At 43.6% G+C, this 21131-nt stretch overlaps 1 protein-coding gene across 10 annotated transcripts in view; it reads left to right on the forward strand.

The window, feature by feature from the left end:
- The first annotated feature begins 479 nt into the window (after positions 1-479).
- LIN52 (lin-52 DREAM MuvB core complex component) overlaps positions 480-21131 on the forward strand; it is a 119230-nt gene continuing 98578 nt past the window's right edge. For 6 of the 10 annotated variants that reach the window (XM_065549065.2, XM_005561750.5, XM_065549067.2 and 3 more), the window contains exons 1-5: positions 480-517; positions 8144-8218; positions 11540-11577; positions 14010-14076; positions 18028-18111. In XM_065549065.2, the coding sequence (XP_065405137.1) occupies positions 487-517; positions 8144-8218; positions 11540-11577; positions 14010-14076; positions 18028-18111 (295 nt within the window). In that variant the 5' untranslated portion in view covers positions 480-486. Of the gene's footprint in view, positions 518-8143; positions 8219-11539; positions 11578-14009; positions 14077-15109; positions 15350-18027; positions 18112-19948; positions 20185-21131 lie in introns of those variants that run through there. The other 4 variants (XM_065549066.2, XM_045396734.3, XM_065549068.2 and 1 more) reach the window with 3 other exon arrangements.

The raw sequence follows: 21131 nt of genomic DNA on the forward strand, positions 1-21131 counted from the left end.
CCGGGCTTCCTCATTGGTGGGGAGGACTATTTTCTTCAGCCAATCACTCGTCCTAACACCTGATTCCTCCTCTCACACCCCAGTCCTGGGGATAAGTGATTGGTCAGGAGCGAAAATGCTCGCACCCTCTCCTACCTCAGCCAATGCCGTTGGCGGAGGTAGAGAAGACGCCCCCGACTTGGACACTCCATACTGAGCACACGGAGGAGACGCCCCCCTAACCTGGAACTCCGATTGGCCAAGGACGCAACCGAGGCCCCACCCCTTCACTGAGCAAAGTAAATAAGACCCTCCAAGAATTTTGCTGTCGCTCCACCTCAACAACTGCATAAGGGGCGTGGCTATGATGAGGGGAGGGGCTGGGCGAAGATTGCCCTATGAGGCGAGGGAATGAGACGTGGCTGCGAGTTGGGGATAGGGTTTCTCTTTGGGGGCGTGGCTTATGGATCCTCGTTTTCCCGCCGACGGTTGGCCACGTCACGTGACATGGGTTGGAAGATGGCGTCTCCCACAGACGGTAAGAGCCGGCTTAGGGATGTTTGCCTGCAGCCTCCTTCTTTGCTGTATGGGGAACATCCACTCTGTCTCTGCCCCTCGAACATACATTTCTTTCTTGGGCTCTTCTCATTTCCCTTTTGTTTTTTTTCTTGCGATCCATCGCCGTCTTCAGCTCACCGGTTCTTCGCAGCAGCTTCAGAGGTGCCCAGTTTCCCTGCTCTGTACCAGGCGTGTGGAGGAGGGCACTAGGGAGGGACTCATTCTGGGTAAAAGGACAGGGGTCGCCCTGGCCCTTCCTTATCTCTATTTGGGCGAGGCTGAGGGTAGAGGAGGAGATGTTACTGGAGGACGTGCCTTACTGTAGTTTTCTCCTTGGGGTATCCCATTGAAAGGATCAGTTCTCTTCTGATTGAGCGCACAGATGGAACGATTCTCAAACCCTCGCAGGGGCTGCTGGCTGACCCCATCTCGATAGTGAACCGCAAGAGAAACATGATCTCTCTCCTGTCTCCTCAGTTTGGGACCATTGCCGTGGCAGCAAGAGAAGCGGGGGACGTTCTCGGCCCCTCGCCGAGAGAGTCGCGAGGAGAATGAGTATTGAGCTTTTAAGTGTTGTCTTGCACAGGTCGCAACCGCTCTTTCATCTGCTTTACGTGTTGTTTCTTAAGGCTGAGTGAATGAACGATTTCTGTTTATATGTTGTGTAAAATGCAAGTCATCTCAAGTAACAAGTTGTTTTGGTATACTCCCATGCTTTTGCTTTTGGTTCTGCTTTAGAGAGGGTCTTGCAGTCATTTTTAAACTCATTTTTAGTTCTACCATCCGCATCCCAACTATATATCGATTTTATTGATATATAGGTTTCCCTCCCTTAGACAAACAGATTTTGTATTTGGAAGGAATCTTGGAAGTTCATTGCAGGAATGAAGAAATTGAAGCCAAGGTGAGCTGTATTGAGTACCTACTACATGAAAGGCATAATGCTAGGTGCTTTGGGAGACCAAAAGATGACTCAAACATACACACTTTTTTTTTTTTTTTTTTTTCCAGTTTCAGTTCTCTTTTTAGATGTCACCTCCCAAAGAGTCTTTCTTAGAACACAGTATCTGGAGTTGCCCTTCCCCACCATTATTCATTGCCTCAGTATCTTCCTTGTCAGCATAGTTACTATGTTAACTTTGCCCCTTGTACGCTAGATTATAAATTACAAGTTTGTCTTGTTCATAGCTGGATCCCAGGTTTAGCACAGTGCCTGACGAACAGTAGGTCTTTAATTAACATGTATTGAAAGATTGATTAGATATGTGCAGAAATAATATATTACTTGATCTTAAGTTTTACGTTTAACCGAGTCTTAAATTTTGTGAGCACAGGTACATACTGTGTTAGAAATTATGGCCGGGCGTGGTGGTTCACACTTCTAATCCCAGCACTTTGGGAGGCTGAGGCAGGCAGATTGCCTGAGCTCAGGAGTTGAAGACGAGCCTAGACAACATGGTGAAACCCCATCTCTACAAAAAAATACAAAAATTATCTGGGTGTGGTGCCGTGCACCTGTAGTCCCAGCTACTTGGGGGGCTAAGGCAAGAGAATCACTTGAGCCTGGGGGTGGAGGCTGCAGTGAACCATGTTCATGTCACTGCACTCCAGTCTGAGTGACAAAGCGAGACCCCGTCTCAAAAAAAAAAGAAGGAAAAACAAGAAATTTGGATGTTTGGAGTCAAAAGAGATTCTCCTTCCTGGGTGCTCTCTTGCAAAAATGTCCTTCTCTCGCCAGAAAGAAAGGCATTTAAAAAGGGAATAGGGAGTTATTGTTAATGGGTACCAAATTTCAGTTTGGGAAGGTGAAAATGTTCTGGAAATGAATGTGATGATTGCACAATTAATGTACTTAATACCACTGAACTCTATACTTAAAAGTTATTAAAATGGTAAAATTTATGTATATTTCACCACAATTTTTTTAAAAAGCCAAGTGATAGAAATAGAGGTAATTGTTATTAAATTTTTTAGTTTATTTTAAAATTGTTTTTACAAATTTTGGGGATTTTAGAGATGTGTTCCTTGAGTTTGGTTTTTTTTTTCCTTGCCTTCTCTCAATTTAGTTTCCTTTCTTTGGCCAGGAAGAGTATTAAAAATGTTAAATTTTTTTCCTTTGGTCTTCTAGCCATCCCTATGGTCACTTTATTTGCACTCTTGATTTTTAAAAGTCTTCATTCTCATCTCTTACAAAGTTTTACTCCTCTCCACCTAATGTTTTCTTTTAATCTGAAAAAATCAAGTCAAGCACTTTGAACTTAAATTCAACGTCTCAGTAAGTATCTCATTCCAAAATATTCCATGGCCTAGCTCTCTCACTTCTATTTTTAGTGTTCCACCTGTCACTGTCTTTAAAATTTAATTCAGATAACATTGACTTGAAAATGTTTGTCATTTACTCTTTTGTCTTTTTCGTGATAAATTTGCTGGAGCTTCTTTGAAAAGGAGAAAACTGAAATTCAAATACAGCCATCTAATTACTTAATTTATGAGAGTAAGACTCACAGCAGAGTCTGAGTTCTATCCCAGACTGTGGTATCATAAGGTCACCCGTGTAGGTTATTAGATTGTACCCCCAATAATTTTTTTAAAAATTTTCTTTTAGAGACAGGGTCTCTCTCACTCTATTGCCCATGCTGAAATGCAGTGGTATGATTATAGCTCACTGCACCCTCAAAGGCTCAAGCTATCCTCCCGTCTCAACCTCCCAAGTAGCTGGTACTATAGGCTCACACCACCATGCCCAGCTAATTTATTGTTATTATTATTTATTTTGTTTTGAGACGGAGTCTCACTCTGTCACCCAGGCTGGAGTGCCATGGCACGATCTCGGGTCACTGCAATCCCTGCCTCCTGGGTTCAAGTAATTCTCATGCCTCAGCCTCTCCAGTAGCTGGGATAACAGGCACACACCACCACACCTGGCTAATTTTTGTATTTTTAGTAGAGACAGGGTTTCACCATATTGCCCAGGCTGGTCTCAAACTCTTGACCTCAGGTGATCCACTCACCTCAGCCTCCCAAAGTGCTAAGATTACAGACGTGAGCCACCGTGCCCTGCCTTATTATTTTTTGTAGAGATAAAGTCTCACTATGTTGCCCAGGCTGGTCTCAAACTCCTGGGCTCAGACAGTCTTCCTGCCTCAGCTTCCCAAAGCACTGGGATTCCAGACACGAGCCACCGCACCTGGCCCAATAACTTTATTTTTGTTATGGTTGAACATTCCTCAGAAATTGGTAACAAAGAGAAGCTAATTTTTAATGCTTTAGTTAAGGCAGTGTATTAGTTGAGTTCTTTACAATTAAAATGCCATTGGAAATTCCTTTGGGATATTTGGCAAAACAAATTCAGTTTAGAGAAAAGTACATGTTGAAAAATTTTGTACATATGTGTATTTTCTGGGGAGTGAGTTCATTTTTTTTCCCAGATTTCCAAAGATGTGGCTTACCCAGAAAATGTTAAGAACCGCTGTTTATAGCATTAAATGAACTAGTTATGCAACTGGTTAGCATACTGAGCATACAATAAAAACTCAACGAATGTTAATATTGAGTACTACTCTGTGCAAGGGAAGAGTGGAAGAGAAATGATGTCAAAGAATTAGGCAGAGGCTGAGTAAGATTTTATAGAATATGGTAGATACACATTCACAGATTTAACTGGGAGGAACTTTAAGCTGCAGAGTGACACGAACTGATTGACATTTTAAAAAATCATTTCTGGCCTCTTTATAGAGAATAGATTTGGGGACGTGAAGGGGAAAGGGTAAGAATGGGAGCAGAGAGATCTGTTAAGAGGCTGTTGAAGTAGTCCAAGAGGGAAGTGGTGGTTCCTCGGGTTATTCGATTTCAGGATGTATTTTGAAGGTAGAAATGACTAGATTTACTCATGGATTGGTTATGGAAGGGTGAAGGAAAAGAATGCATGAAGGATGACATCTGGGTTTTCGATTTGAGAAGTAGGGTTTATGGTAGTGCTATTTCTTGAGATGGGAGAAGATTGGGGGAATATGGTTTTGAAGATAATTAGGTTTAAGTGGGAATTTTTTTTTTTTTTTTTTTTTTTTGAGACAAGGTGTGGCTCTTATACCCAGGCTGGAGTGCAGTGGTGTGATCTTAGCTCACTGCAGCCACCACCTCTGGGCTCAAGCCATCCTGCCACCTCAGCCTCCCAAGTAGCTGGGACTACAGGCTGACACCACCACACCTGGCTAATTTTTTGCTTTTTGTAGAGATGGGGTTTCGCCATGTTGGCCAGGCTGGTCTCAAACTCAAGCAATCCACCCATCTCGGCCTCCCAAAGTGCTGGGATTACAGGCGTGCACCACTGCATCTGACCTTAAGCGGTTTTTTCATATGTAAATAGAGAGGGATTCAAATAACCACTTGGACATAAACCTTTGTAGTTCTTTAGAAAGGTTGGCAATGGAAATGTAAATATGGAATCATTGGCATACAGATGAAGATAAAGTCCTCATGTTGAAACAGGAGAGTTCCCTAACCCCAGGATATGCGACAGGGGTGTGGCTTGTCTTTGTGCACTCAAACCTTTTACGGGAGGGGGAGCATGCAGATGGGCGGGTGTAGGAGTCAGGGCGAGCACTTTTGGGCTCCAGCCCCATGGTAGCATCTAGGGGTGGGTTCCTGTGACTCCCAAAGCCCAAATGGGCATGTATAACAGTGCACTCTTTTTTTGTTGTTGTTTTTTTGAGATAGGGTCTCGCTCTGTTGCCCAGGCTAGAGTGCAGTGGCATGATCTTGGCTCACTGCAACCTCCACCTCCCAGGTTCAAATGATTCTCCTGCCTCAGCCTCCCCAGTAGCTAGCATTACAGGTGTGTGCCCCCACACCTGGCCAATTTTTGTATTTTTAGTAGAGACAGCGTTTCACCATGTTGGCCAGGCTGGTCTTGAACTCCTGACCTCAAGTGATCCACCCGCCGCGGCCTCCCGAAGTGCTGGGATTACAGGCATGAGCCACCGTGCCCAGCCAGTGCACTCTTTTAGCTTTGCTGTCTGCAGATGCTTAAGTGTTAAGTGACTCAGTGCCCTCTTGGTACCAGGGTCCTTGTCTGGTGTCCAGGAAGAATCAGATTGCACATGGACTTGAAGGATGGTGAATGTATGAGTTTTATTGGGTGGTGGAGGTGGCTCTCAGCGGGATGGATGGGGAGCTGGAAAGGGGAGGGAGTGGGAAGGTGATCTATCCCTGGAGTTTGGCTATTCAGTGGCTGATCTCATCTCTGACCGTCCCCAGCCAAACTTCTCTTGGCATTCAGATGCTCCTTCTCTTCTCTCTGCAGTTCTTCTGCCCTTCTGTTCACCTCCTTGTGGAGCCTGGAGTTTGGGGTTTACATGGGTATAGAATAGTGGGGCATGGTGGGCCAAAAGCCAACTTTTGGGCATGAAAACAGGAAAGCCTGTTCCCATTTCTGGCCGCAGGTTTCCAGACTTGAGGGTGCGGCCTTTGCCGGGGGACCACCCTCTTCTTCTACCCAGTATTTTCCTGTTTTCTGTGTGTTTCAATTTATGCCACTAAAGTGAGGTAGAGAGAGGAGCCAGTGTAGGATGGGGCCTGAGTGAAAAAGGAGAAGGAAAAAGGAGAGTCAGTGAGGTAGGAGAGAAACCAGCATAGTAGTTTTATAGAAGCGGGGTGTGTGGATGCTGCAAAAACATCACATGAGACAGAATAGGCTGAGTATGGTGGCTCACACCTGTAATCCCAGCACTTTGGGAGGCCGAGGCAGGTGGATCACCTGAGGTCAGGAGTTCGAGACCAGCCTAGCCAACGTGGTGAAACCCCATCTCTACTAAAAATAAAAAATTAGTGGGGCATGGTGGCATGTGCCTGTCATCCCAGCTACTTAGGAGGCTGAGGCAGGAGAATCACTTGAACCTGGGAGGCTAAGGTTGCAGTGAGCCTAGATCACATTATTACACTCTAGACTAGGAGACAAGAGCGAAACTCCGTCTCAAAAAAAAAAAAAAAAAAAAAGATGGAATAGAGAAGTGACCTCTGGATTTGGCAACATAGGTCATAGATGCCTTGACAATAGCAGTTTCTATGTATGTAGGGACAGAAGCCTGATTGTTGTACATTAAGGAGAGAGAGTGATGTAAGTAAGTAGAGACAGCAGAAAAGACAACATAAGAACTTTTGCAGTGAAGGGGGTATGGAAGAGGTCATGGGGTCAAGAGAAAGGGTTTTTGGTTTTCTTTTCTTTTCTTTTTTTTTTTAAAGCAGTGTCCCACTTTGTCATCCAGGCTGGAGTTCAGTGGGACAAACAGAGCTTACTCACTGCAGCTTCGACCTGCCAGGCTGAAGTCACTCTCCCACCTCAGCCTCCTGAGTAGCTGGGACTGACTACAAGGGTACACCACCACGCCCAGCCAGGTTTCACTGTGTTGCCCAGGCTGCTCTTGAACTCTTGAGCTTGGCCTCCCAAAGTGCTGGGATTATAGGCATGAGGCACCCTGCCTGCCCTGGTGGTTTTTTGTTTTGTTTTGTTTTGTTTTTTGTTTTTTGTTTTTTGAGATGGAATCTCACTCTGTTGCCTGGGCTGGAGTGCAGTGGTGCGATCTTGGCTCACTGCAACCTCTGCCTCCCGGGTTTAAGCGATTCTCGTCCCTCAGCCTCCCAAGTAGCTGGGATTACAGGTGCCTGCCACTACACCCAGCTAATTTTTTGTATTTTAGTAGAGACAGGGTTTCACCATGTTGGCCAGGCTGGTCTTGAACTCCTGACCTTGTGATTCACGTGTTGGCCTCCTGAAGTGCTGGGATTACAGGTGTGAGCCACCACGTCCGGCTGGGTTTTTTTTTTTTTTTTTTTTTTTTCCTTGATTTGTCGCCCAGGCTGGAGTGCAGTGGCCAGATCTCAGCTCACTGCAAGCTCCGCCTCCCGGGTTTACGCCATTCTCCTGCCTCAGCCTCCCGAGTAGCTGGGACTACAGGCGCCTGCCACCTCGCCCAGCTAGTTTTTTGTAGTTTTTAGTAGAGACGGGGTTTCACTGGGTTAGCCAGGATGGTCTCGATCTCCTGACCTTGTGATCCGCCCGTCTCAGCCTCCCAAAGTGCTGGGTTTATAGGCTTGAGCCACCGCGCCCGGCTTTTTTTTTTTTTTTTTTTTTTTTTTAAGCACAGATTCTGCAACCCGCCTGATTGCTACTGAGCATGAGGCTAGAGAAGGTAGAAACTGATGGTACATGAGAAAGATGATATTCAAGTGATGTCCTTGACAAAGCAAAAGAAGGTGGCATCTAGAGTGCTATCAGAAGAGTCTGTTTCATGGAAGTAGAAACACTTAATTCATTGTAACTGGAGGAAAGCACAAGAGTATGAATGAAAATGCACGTGGGTTTATTGATACTCATTTTTCTTAACACTCCCAATAAAATATCACTCCCATTCATAGATTGAAAGAGTGAGGTTTGGTAAGGGAGAATGATGTATTTGTATTCTATCACGGACCAGTGGCATCAATAGTTACAGAACTCATATCTCTAGACTTCCAGGTGAGTGTTCCAGTTTATGTCCTTTGAGATTGAAGTGTCATATACATTAATGTGTTTCCTATCTTCTTGGTTCATCTGGATGTTTTGTTCTAGGGACAGATCTGGAAGCATCTTTGCTAAGTTTTGAAAAACTTGACCGTGCCTCACCAGATCTTTGGCCAGAACAATGTAAGTTTTTGCTTTTTTTATATCAGAGTCAATATAGGAGAAACAATGCTCCTTTTTAAACAGATTTTTAAAGAGTTATCATTTACTTATTTGGTAAATTTTTATTTATTTTGAAGCTAGTCAAATTTAGCAGTGGGGGATTGTATACAAACTTTAGTGACGCTAACATTAATAAGTTCTGATAACTGGCTGAGCCTGTTGGCTCATGCCCGTAATCCCAGCACTTTGGGAGGCCGAGTTGGGAGGATTACCTGAGGTCAGGAGTTTGAGACCAGCGTGGCCAACATGGCGAAACCCTGTCTCTACTAAAAAAAAAATAGAAATATTAGCTGGATGTAGTGGCACACGCCTGTAATCTCAGCTACTCAGGAGGTTGAGGCATGAGAATCTTTTGAACCCAAGAGGCGGAGGCTGCAGTGAGCAGAGATCGTGCCACTGCACTTCAGCCTGGGTGACAGAGTGAGACTTTGTCTCAAAAAAAAAAAAAAAGAAGTTCTGATAACCCACTACCATCAGACCAGCCTGAAGAGTTATCATTTAACTTTAATGATTAAAGTTTTATTTTATTTCAAAGAGAAGAGACTGAAGTCCAGTGTTAAGAATAGCTGTTTGGTGTTTTAATTTTTTCAGAACACAGTGCAACTCAGAAAATAAGGAGCCTTTAAGCAATAATAATTGTTTTGTTTGAACCAGAGTCTCTCTCTGTCTCCCAGGGTAGAGTGCAGTGGTGCACTCAGGTCACTGCATCCTCTGCCTCAGGATTCAAGCGATTCTCCTGCCTCAGCCTCCCAGGTAGCTGGGACTACAGGTGCGTGCCACCACGCCTGGCTAATTTTTTGTGTTTTTAGTAGAGACGGGGTTTCACCATGTTGGCCACGTTGGTCTCAAACTCCTGACATCAGATGATCTGCCTGCCTTGACCTCCCAGAGTGCTGGTATTAGAGGCCTGAACCACTGCACCTGGCCCACTCTTACAAAGTTAATCACTTTTAATCGCACAAATCCTTGTAAAAGGTACAACTCCGGCCAGGTGTGGTGGCTCATGCCTGTAGTCCAAGCACATTGAGAGGCCGAGGTGGGCGGATTACCTGACATCAGGAGTTTGAGATCAGCCTGGCTAACATGGTGAAACCCAGTTTCTACTAAAAATACAAAAAATTATCTGGGCGTGGTGGCACATGCCTGTAATCCCAGCTGTTTGGGAGACTGAGGCAGGAGAATTGCTTGAACCTGGAAGGTGTAGGTTGCAGTGAGCGGAGGTTGCAGTGAGCTGAGATCACTCCATTGTACTCCAGGTTGAGCAACAAAGAGTGAAGCTCTGTCTCAAAAAAAAAAAAAAAAGGTAGACATCCTTTTGACCTGTTTTATACTTATACAGATAAGGAAATAATAATTTTTAAAGTATATATAAGAGGGATTTTTTTTTTGTTCATAATGATGGAGTTATACATGTGGCCTGCCACTTAACTTACTCCACATATGAACAGTTCCATCTTGGTATGTGTATGTCTACTTCATTTCATTGTATGGATATATTATAGTTTATATATTCACACATTATTTGGAAACTTAAGTTATATCTAGTTTTTGTTGTTGTTGTTGTTGTTTTAATTTGAGCCAGGGTCTCACTGTCACCCAGGCTTTGTGCAGTGGCATGATCACAGCTGACTACAGCCTCAACCTCCTGGGCTCGAGTGATCCTCTCACTTCAGCCTCCTGAGTAGTTGGGACCACAGGCATGCACCACCACAACCAGCTATTTAAAAAAAATTTTTGCAGGGGACAGGGTCTCACCGTGTTGCCCAGACTGGTCTTGGACTCCTGGCCTCAGGCCGTCTTTCCACCTTGGCTTCTCAGAGTGCTAGGATTACAGGTGTGAGACACTGTGCCCAGCCTATATCTAGTTTTTGATTTTACAGATAGTTTATCAGTGAATACTCAGGTATACATATCTTTGTATACATGGAAGAGAATAACTGTATGAGGGCCCCTTTCCTCACATTCTAGCCAGTATTAGATGTTACTCATCTATTACTTTCATTTTGTATTTCCTTTTTGGTGAGATTGAACTTTTTTTTTTTTTTTTTTTTTTTTTTTTTTGAGACAGAGTCTCGCTCTGTTGCCCAGGTTGGAGTGCAGTGGGGTGATCTCAGCTCACAGCAACTTCTACTTCCCGGGTTCAAGCAATTCTCCTGCCTCAGCCTCACAAGTAGCCGGGACTATAGGTGCATGCTGCCACACCTGGCTAATCTTTTGTATTTTAGTAGAGACGGGGTTTCACTGTGTTGTCCAGACTGGTCTCGAACTCCTGAGCTCAGGCAAAGATCTTATTTTAATTATTTATTTTTTTAGAGACAGAGTCTCATTCTATCACCGAGGCTAAAGTGCAATGTCACAATGATAGCTTACTGCAGCCTCCAACTTCTGAGTTCAAGCCGTCCTCCTGCCTCAGCGTCCTGAGTAGCTAGGACTATAGGTGTGCATTACCATGCCCAACTAACTGTTTTTTTGTGTTTTGTTTTTTGTTTTTTTGGGGGACAGGGTCTTGCTCTGTTGCCCAGGTTGGAGTGCAGTGGTGTGATCATGGCTCACTGCAGCCTCAACTTCCTGGGCTCAAGCCTTCCAAGTAGCTAGGACTGGGGTGCATGTCACTATGCCTGGCTAAGTTTTATATTTTTTGTAGAGATAAGGTTTCACTATATTGCCCAGGCTGGTCTCCAACTCCTGAGCTCGAGTGATTCACCTGCTTCAGCCTCCCTAAGTGCTGGGATTACAGGCATGAGCCACCGCACCCGGCCCAGTTTTTTAATTTTTTGTAGAGTCTGGAGTCTTGCCTTGTTGCCCAGGCTGATCTTCAAGTGATCCTCCTGCCTTGGCTTCCCAGAATACCCAGCCCTGATTTTTATTTTTCTGCCTTTTAATGTGATTCTTTCTGTGAGAAACCTAAAATAAATAAAATTGGATTGACAGAATAGCATCTCTAAAAAGGCAGTTTAAAGTTTCTGGTAAGAGATATTGTATCTTACCACCCTCCCAACCAGCTAACTCCTGGTCCTTCCAAGTTCAGTTGAGGCATTATTTTCCTTGAGAAGCTTTTTATGCCCCCCTGGGTCTGACTTAGCTTCCCATTTTTGGTCTTCCCATAGCCCTGGCATCTTTCTTTGAGGACTGAAACAGTATTATAGTTATTGGTTTATTCTTTCTCTTGTTCTAAACTATAAGAAAACAGACAAAGCTGTTTTCTTATTTTCTTATTATTTGGATCTTCTATGCCTGAGCAATCATACTTATTGAATAAATATTGTTTTGTTTTTCTTTTAGTACCAGGTGTTGCTGAATTTGCAGCTTCCTTCAAAAGTGTAAGTAATATAAGTAATATCCCTTACCTACTGAGGTCGATCCAAAGTTTCGCTCCTGGGTAAAAGCTCAGATCTCTCTTTTTTTTTTTATTTTATTTAATTTATGACAAAGTCTCACTTTTCGCCCAGGCTGGAGTGCAGTGGTGCAATCTTGGCTCACTGCTACTTCCACTTACCAGGTTCAAGCAATTCTCCTGCCACAGCCTTCTAAGTAGCTGGGATTACAGGTGCCCACCACCATGCCTAGCTAATTTTTGTATTTTTAGTAGAGTTGGGGTTTCACCATGTTGGCCAGGCTGGTCTCAAACTCCTGACCTCAAGTAATCCACCCACCTCAGCGTCCCAAAGTGCTGGGATTACAGGTGTGAGCCACCGGGCCTGGCCTTTTAAAATTTTTTGTGGAGATGAGGTCTCACTGTGTTTCCCAGGCTGGTCTTGAACTCCTGGGTTCAAGTGATCCTCCTGCTTCAGCCTCCCATAGCATTAGGATTACAGGTGTGAGCTATTGTACCTGTTATTATTTTTTTTTAATGTGAAAAATGGGAAAAATAACACCTACTTTATAGAGTTGATTTGGAGGTAAATGGCCTGATGCGTGTAAAGTGTTTTGCTTGTCACATAATAGGTACTGAGTACATTTTAATTAAAAAAAGAGAAGGATGCAAAGCTGAAATAATGTTTCTCAACTCTACCTTTTGTGCATGACAGAATCATCAACATGCAGCTATGGAGCTCTTGAAAAATGCACTGTAACAAATGAGCACCAAGAAAAAATAATAATAAAAAAAAGAAAAACACATATGAGGAGTCCCTTGCTCTACTTTTTCCACTGGACCCTTCCCTACCCCTCATATTCTAAATCATTATGTCTGGAGTGTGGCCAAGGCATTTATATTTTTAAAAGTTACATAGGTGATTCTCGTGTGCAACTAGCGTTAAACTGCTGACCCAGAGCTATTCTAAGAATGGACTTTCTTTCATGGTTTTTTTTTTTTTTTTTTTTTTTTTTTTTTTCTTTTTTGAGACAGAGTCTCGCTCTGTGGCCGAGGCTGGAGTGCAGTGGCGCGATCTCGGCTCACTGCAAGCTCCGCCTCCTAGGTTCACACCATTCTCCTGCCTCAGCCTCCCGAGTAGTTGGGACTACAGGCGCCCGCCACCTCACCCGGCTAGTTTTTTGTATTTTTTAGTAGAGACAGGTTTCACCGTGTTAGCCAGGATGGTCTCCATCTCCTGACCTCGTGATCCGCCCGTCTCGGCCTCCCAAAGTGCTGGGATTACAGGCTTGAGCCATTGTGCTCTGCCGGTTTTGTTTGTTTGTTTTTGAGACGGAGTCTCACTCTGTTGCCCAGGCTGGAATGCAGTAGCGCGATCTCGACTCACTGCAAGCTCCACCTCCCAGGTTCATGCCATTCTCCTGCCTCAGCCTCCGGAGTAGCTGGGACTACAGGCGCCCGCCACCACACGGGGCTAATTTTTTTTTTGTATTTTCAGTAGAGACGGGGTTTCGCCGTGCTAGCCAGGATGGTCTGGATCTCCTGACCTCTTGATCCTCCCGCCTTGGCCTCCCAAAGTGCTGGGATTACAGGCGTGAGCCATCGCGCCCGTCCCTTCTTTCATAGTTTTAAGTTCACTTTCATAAATGAAAAATTGTAAAATTTCGAAGTTTTCTAAAACCTACAATAAAATTGTGAAATTCCAAGTCATGACCATTCTAGACTTCTCTTATTTAGAATGAGGATTTTCTCATTCTTGATTCTTCTTTGAATCTTCCCCTATGCCAGAGAATGTTACTTACTGATTAGCGTTTCAAACAGTTGAATTGGAGTCTTTCACCAGATCTGAATTTCAAGTAATTTCTTTCATTGCTATACTAACTTGTTCTGCATAAACCAGTAATAGTGGTCATACCTGTTCTTCCACAATAATTTCTCTGAGACTGACTTTAAAGATGAGCCATGTTTTTTACAGTGACTATTTGTAGGCCGTATCTAAACCTGCAGAAATCCAGGTTTTTTAACTTATAATCTGCCAGTATTTTCAAACAACCTGAAGGCTATGTGACAAGCTGCATTTTTTCTTTTTGTTTTTTGAGACAGAGTAATACTCTCACCCAGGCTGGAGTACAGTGGCACGATCTTGGTTCACTGCAACCTCTGCTTCCCACATTCAAGAGGTTCAAGCAATTCTCGTGCCTCAGCCTCCCGAGTAGCTGAGTTTACAGGTGTGTGCCACCACGCCTGGCTAATTTTTTTTGTATTTTTAGTAGAGATGGGGTTTCTGCCTGTTGGCCAGGCGGGTCTCAAACTCCTGACCTCAAGTAATCCGCCCACCTTGGCAGCCACCGCATCTGGCCCAGGCTACATTTCTTATAAAAATAATAGGGTCTCTTCATACTTTCTATGTGTCTGAATGGATATATTATTTTTTGACAGCCTATTACTAGTTCTCCGCCCAAATGGATGGCTGAGATAGAACGTGATGACATCGACATGTTGAAAGGTAAGTGATGCTGGTTACACTTTTAACTGGGTATTTATGTTTTTCCTTAAACCACCTCTCCATTTTTTTTCCGTTTCCTTACAAGTATTTTTGGCTTCAGACTTCTCATTTAAACTTCCTTATTTGTAGTTTTTCATGTCTGTAATGCCCTTCTCTACCTTTTCCATGTGTAGAAATCCTGCCAATTCAAGACTCAGTCTTAGTGAATTCTGCTGCTGCTGCTAAATTCTTCTAATGTGACCTTGATTTTGTATAATACAGTTAACGAATAGCTCTAACATAAATTTTTTGATTTAATTCCCATAAAGGTCCTGTGAGTTGGGTATGATTATATTCAAAGTTCATAAGTTAACCAAGATAGAATGAGTTAAAATTTGGCTGGGCGTGACTCACGCCTGTAATCCCAGCACTTTGGGAGGCTGAGGCGGGCAGATCACCTGAGGTCAGGAGTTTGAGACCAGACTGACCAACATAACAAAACCATGTCTCTACGGCCGGGCGCGGTGGCTCACGCCTGTAATCCCAGCACTTTGGGAGGCCGAGACGGGCGGATCACAAGGTCAGGAGATCGAGACCACGGTGAAACCCCGTCTCTACTAAAAATTACAAAAAATTAGCCGGGCGCGGTTGTGGGCGCCTGTAGTCCCAGCTACTCGGGAGGCTGAGGCAGGAGAATGGCGTGAACCCGGGAGGCGGAGCTTGCAGTGAGCAGAGATCGCGCCACTGCACTCCAGCCTGGGCTGGGCGACAGAGCGAGACTCCGTCTCAAAAAAAAAACAAAAAAAAAAAAACAAAACAAAACCATGTCTCTACTAAAAATACAAAAATCAACCAGACATGGTGGCAAGCTTCTGTAATCCCAGCTACTCTGGAGGCTGAGGCAGGAGAATCACTTGAACCTAGAAGATGGAGGTTGTGGTGAGCAATTGTTCCACTGCACTCCAGCCTGGCTGACAGAGCAAGACTCTATCTCAAAAAAAAAAAAAAAAAAAAAGTTAAAAAATTTTAACTCTGATTTTTTTTTTTTTTTCAGATGGAGTCTCGTTCTTGTTGCCCAGGCTGGAGTGCAGTGGTGCGATCTCGGCTCACTGCAGCCTCCGCCTCCTGGGTTCAAGCGATTCTCCTGCCTCAGCTTCCTGAGTAGCTGGAACTACAGGCACCCCCTACCACACCCGGCTAATTTTTGTATTTTTGGTAGAGATGGGGTTTCACCATATTGGCCAGGCTGGTCTCGAACTCCTAACCTCCAGTGATCCACCCACCTCAGCCTCCCAGACTGCTGGGATTACAGGTGTGAGCCACCGCGCCCAGCATAAACTGTGCTCTTTTAAGTCTAGTCTCTTTCCAGTATAACACAAGTGCCTTATTTAGAATTTACTGCCATATATTATCAGTACTATTAAATGACAACCTCTTAGTGGGTTAAGACCTATTTTTTATTTTTTATTTTTTTATTTTATTTTTTTTTTTTGAGACGGAGTCTCACGCTGTCGCCCAGGCTGGAGTGCAGTGGCGCGATCTCGGCTCACTGCAAGCTCCGCCTCCCGGGTTCCCGCCATTCTCCTGCCTCAGCCTCCTGAGTAGCTGGGACTACAGGCGCCCGCCACCGCGCCCGGCTAATTTTTTGTATTTTTAGTAGAGACGGGGTTTCACTGTGGTCTCGATCTCCTGACCTTGTGATCCGCCCGCCTCGGCCTCCCAAAGTGCTGGGATTACAGGCTTGAGCCACCGCGCCCGGCCTATTTTTTATTTTTTTATCCCATCAATTTCTTCTATAAAGAATATTATAAGTAGTGAATATCGTTGTTTGATAAATGATTTGAAACTCAATCACAAAGTGGAAATTTAAATTAAAAAACATTAATTTTCCATGATTTTTGCCCTACTTTATTTATTTTATCATCCTTCTGGTGATAAGATTCATGATGATTGTGAAGTAATAGACTGAAATTAAGGTAAAAACCTGGGATTCTTGAGGTATTTAAACAGCTGAGCATATCAAGAAAGTCTACTTATGCTAGGTGTAGATAATGACTGTGGCATGATAAATGAGATTAAAAAAACACCTTTATTTGGTTTTAGAAGTAATTCATTGTTCTTCATGAAATGCTTAAATGCAGATTCCCTCCTCCTGCCATGGAAAAATTAAGTCTCAAGGGCATCTCAGGTTCATTCTTCTAATGTTTCAAACAGACATTTTTATAATATCTCATCAGCATGTATTTCTTAAGGCAACTCTAAATTTTTAATGAGGGATCATAGCATTATATTCTATGCAAACTGACCTGTGTCTTAAACCTAAAAGGAATTGGGTGCTGTTTAAATAAAAATTCAGGAAAGAAAATGTTTAAATATTGTCTTTGCGTGTGTGTGTGAGTGTGTGTGTGCAGGAGACTGGAGTTTGTTTTTATTACTCAGTCTCCCCAAGAATTTGGGGATCAGAGTTTTTAAGGATAATTTGGTGGGCTGGGGGGACAGTGAGTTGCTAGTGCTGATTGATTGGGCCGGAGATGAAATCACAGGGAGTCAGAACTGTCCTCTTGTGCTGAGTCAGTTCCTGGGTGGGGGCCACAAGATCAGATGAACCAGTTTATTGATCTGGGTGGTACCAACTGATCCATCAAATGCAAGGCCTGCAAAATATCTCAAGCACAGAAACACCCAATAGTGAAACCACCACTGCAGAAGTGTAACTGTGATGGTGAAAGAGATCTGACCTAAGCAACTCCCTTTTGCTCCTAACCTCCAACAGTATGCTGTCTTTTTACTTAGTAAACTTAAAGATTTTTATAGGAATTTGGTTTGAAGGGAAAGTTTAAATTTTTATTTAGTCTTTGTTTTCTAAACTTAGGGAAATGGGGAATAGTAAGTTTTGTTGCCACTTTATTATAAGTCGAAATAATGTGGACTTACAATTAACAGTAGAGACAATATCCATTTTGTCAGATCAGATATGTCTTCAAGTCTTTCTTAACGCTATATCAAAAGACAAGGTTTTACATTTTAATGATGTATTCCAAACGAATGTTATAAATAATGTTTCCTGAAGATGAAACACTTGTTATTTTATTATTTTTTCTTGTTTTATTTGAGAAAGGGTCTCCGTCTGTCACCCAGACTGTAGTGCGGTGGTGCCATCATGGCTCACTGCAGCCTTGACCTCCTGGTGATCCTCCCACCCCAGCCTCCTGAGTAGCTGGGACTACAGGCATACACCACCATACCCAGCTAATTTTATTTTATTTTATTTTATTTCGAGACGGAATCTCACTTTGTTGCCTAGGCTGGAGTGCAGTGGTATAATCTCAGCTGTCTGCAGCCTTTGCTTCCTGGGTTAAAGTGATTCTCCTGTTTCAGCCTTCTGAGTAGCTGGGACTACAGGTGCCTGCCACCACACCCAGCTAATCCTTATATTTTTAGTAGAGACAGGGTTTCGCCAGGTTGGCCAGGCTGGTCTCGAACCCCTGACCTCAGGTGATCTGCCTGCCTTGGCCTCCCAAAGTGCCAGGATTACAGGTGTGAGCTACCGTGCCTGGCTGAATTTTTGTATTATTTTTATACAGGTGAGGTATCATGTTGCCCAGGCTGGTCTTGAACTCCTGGGCTCAAGCGATCCTCTTGCCTTAGCCTCCCAAGTAGCTGGGACTGCAGGCATGTGCTACTGTGCCCGGCTAATTCTGTTTTTATGCAAATTCGTTTATTTTTAAGTGGGTAAGCTTATCTGAGGAATTTTGCCGTAGTGGGAAAATTCCCTGATTTGTGTGTGTGTGTGTGTGTGTGTGTGTGTGTGTGTGTGTGTATAAGATTGGGGGAGGAGTTACGGATCCATTTTCTACTTATTCAGTGGTAATTACGCTCGAAAACTTGTATAACAAGAGTTCCCAACCCAAATAAGTTGCTACTAGAGAAGAGTGGAAAGAAATGATGTTGAAATAAATGATTCTGTTTCAGAACTGGGGAGTCTCACCACGGCTAATTTGATGGAGAAGGTACGAGGCCTACAGAACCTAGCCTATCAGCTGGGGCTGGATGAGTGTGAGTACTCCAATCGCATTTGTTCAGGGTTACATGCTGTGTATTATCACCGTGAGCTCCAGTTATAATTCAGAAAGTATATTAGGGAAAAGAGGAGCGTTCTGAAGGTAAGAAGTCAATCTAATTCATTGACTTTTTATGGTGGAGTGTGGTGGAATAATTACTGGATTTACTAGGTAACAAATGATTTTTCTTTATACAGTAAAACTATATTGAAATCCCTTCAGGTTATTATCTCATTTTTAAATAGACAAGAGTCTTACTATGTTGCACAGGCTGGTCTTCAACTCCTGGGCTCAAGTGATCCTCCTACCTTAGCCTCTGAAGTAGCTGGGACTACAAGCATGTACCATTGTGCCTGGGTAATTTTAGAATTTTTTTGTAGAGACAGAGTCTCACTATATTGCCCAGGCTGGTCTTGAACTCTTGGGTTTAAGTGATCCTCTTGCCTCAGCCTTCCAAAGTGCTGGGATTATAGGCATGAGCCACCGTGCCCAAATAGCATTTTACTTTACAAATAAATTTAAGGCTGGCCATAGTGGCTCATGCCTGTAATCCCAGCTATTTAGGAGGCTGAGGATGGAGAATCACTTGAAACTGGGAGGCAGAGGTTGCAGTGAGCCAAGATCATGCCACTGCACTCCAGCCTGGGCGACAGAGTGAGACTGTCTGAAAAACAAGAAAATTAATTTAAAATTTCTAATTTTCAACTGATAGTCGTCACTTCCTCAGACCTCTTTATCCTTCCTTTATTTCTATTACTGTCATCAGCAGTTGGCTTTCTTTTACCAGGAAAACATTTTTGAATTGGTTATGGAATCAAGAAATAGAGAACAACAAACTGCTTCAAGATATGGTTGTTAGCTGGTCTGTTAAGTTCACACATTAATACCTAACTCTTCTCTATATACTGGTAATTTCTTTCTTTTTTTTTTTTTTTTTTTGAGACGGAGTCTCGCTCTGTCGCCCAGGCTGGAGTGCAGTGGCCGGATCTCAGCTCACTGCAAGCTCTGCCTCCCGGGTTTATGCCATTCTCCTGCCTCAGCCTCCCGAGTAGCTGGGACTACAGGCGCCTGCCACCTCACCCAGCTAGTTTTTTGTATTTTTTAATAGAGACGGGGTTTCACCGTATTAGCCAGGATGGTCTCGATCTCCTGACCTCATGATCTGCCCGTCTCAGCCTCCCAAAGTGCTGGGATTACAGGCTTGAGCCACCGCACCCGGCCTATTTGTTATGATTAAAGTTTATACCTTGGCAAAATTACTAGTTACCATGTATGTCATGGACCTCCTTGATCTATAATGAAAAGACAAATCTGTGATTAGTAAATTCGTGAATGTGAGACTTTCATAGTTGATTTTGTTCCTTGATTTTGTTTCTGGCTTTGGATAATAAATGCTGTAATGATCGTTATGATCAAGGTTTTATCTCTTTGTGTCTGTGTTTTTCAATGAAGTAAATGTTGTGCTTGTTATATCAAGAACATGCTATATTACCAAATAGATTTGTCAGTAGTATTATCTATAGTTATAGCTGAAATTATGGTCCTTCTAATTAGTTTCTCTTTTTCCGCTTTCCTACTGAGAAAGGTAATGAAGTATTTTTTCCTGCTTTTTATTATTTATACCAAAGTAGAGTGAACGGAATATGACCCATGGCCCAGCTTCAATAATCAACACATAACCAATCTTGTTTTACTTATAACAATTTCCTATAGCTACTTTAAAGCAAATTCCAGGCATTATATTACCCCATTGCTGAGTAACTTTGTATGTGTTTCCAGAAGACAAGGACTCACTTTCTTTTTCTGTCTTGTTTTGTTTTGTTTTGAGACAGTCTTACTCTGTGGCCCAGGCTGGAGTTCAGTGGCACGATCTCGGCTCACGGCAACCTCCATCTCCTGGGTTCAAGTGATTTTCCTCCCTTAGCCTCCTGAGGAGCTGGGACTACAGGGATGCACCACCATGTCTGGCCAATTTTTGTATTTTTAGTAGAGATGGGGTTTCACCATGGTGGCCAGGCTGGTCTCAAACTCCTTACCTCAAATAATATGCCCACCTTGGCCTCCCAAAGTGCTAGGATTACAGGCGTGAACCAACACACCTGGCCTATTGTTTTTTTTTCCTTTCTCTTCAGGAACACTGGCACAAAATGTGAGAATTTTTTTTTTTTTTTTTTTGAGATGGAGTTTTGCTCTTGTTGCCCAGGCTGGAGTGCAATAGCACGATCTTGGTTCACCACAACCTCCGCCTCCCAGGTTCAAGCGATTCTCCTGCCTCAGCCTCCGGAGTAGCTAGCATTACAGGCATGTGCCACCACTCCCAGCTAATTTTGTATTTTTAGTAGAGATGGGGTTTCTCCATGTTGGTCAGGCTGGTCTTGAACTCCTGACCTCAGGTGATTGGCCCAACTCCGCCTCCCAAAGTGCTGGGATTATAGGTGTGAGCCACCGTGCCTGGCCATTTTGTTTTTTGTTTTTTTTTGTTTGTTTTTTAAGAGACTGGGTTTTTCTATGTTGCCTAGGTAGGACTTGAGTTCCTGGGCTCAAGCAATCATCCCACCTCAGCCTTCTGAGTAGCTGAGACTACAGGCACATACCACTGTGCCTGGCTTTTTTTTTTTTTTTTTTTTTTTTTTGAGACAGAGTCTCGCTCTGTCGCCAGGTTGGAGGTTGGAGTGCAGTGGCGCAATCTTGGCTCACTGCAACCTCCGCCTCCTGGGTTCAAGCGATTCTCCTGCCTCAGCCTCCCAAGTAGCTGAGATTACAGGCGCACACCACCATGCCTGGCTAATTTATTTTAGTAGAGACGGGGTTTCACCATGTTGGCCAGGATGGTCTCAATCTCCTGACCTGATGATCCACCTGCCATGGCCTCCCAAAGTGCCAGGATTACAGGAGTGAGCCACTGCGCCTGGCTGGCTACTGTTACTTTTTAAAAATATAACAGTAGTTTCATTATTATGCCTAAAATTTTTTTTACAAACCTGTTAAATATCATCAAATAGCCAGTCAGGGTTT

Source organism: Macaca fascicularis, chromosome 7, assembly GCF_037993035.2.
Source record: "Macaca fascicularis isolate 582-1 chromosome 7, T2T-MFA8v1.1".
Classification (NCBI taxonomy): domain Eukaryota; kingdom Metazoa; phylum Chordata; class Mammalia; order Primates; family Cercopithecidae; genus Macaca; species Macaca fascicularis.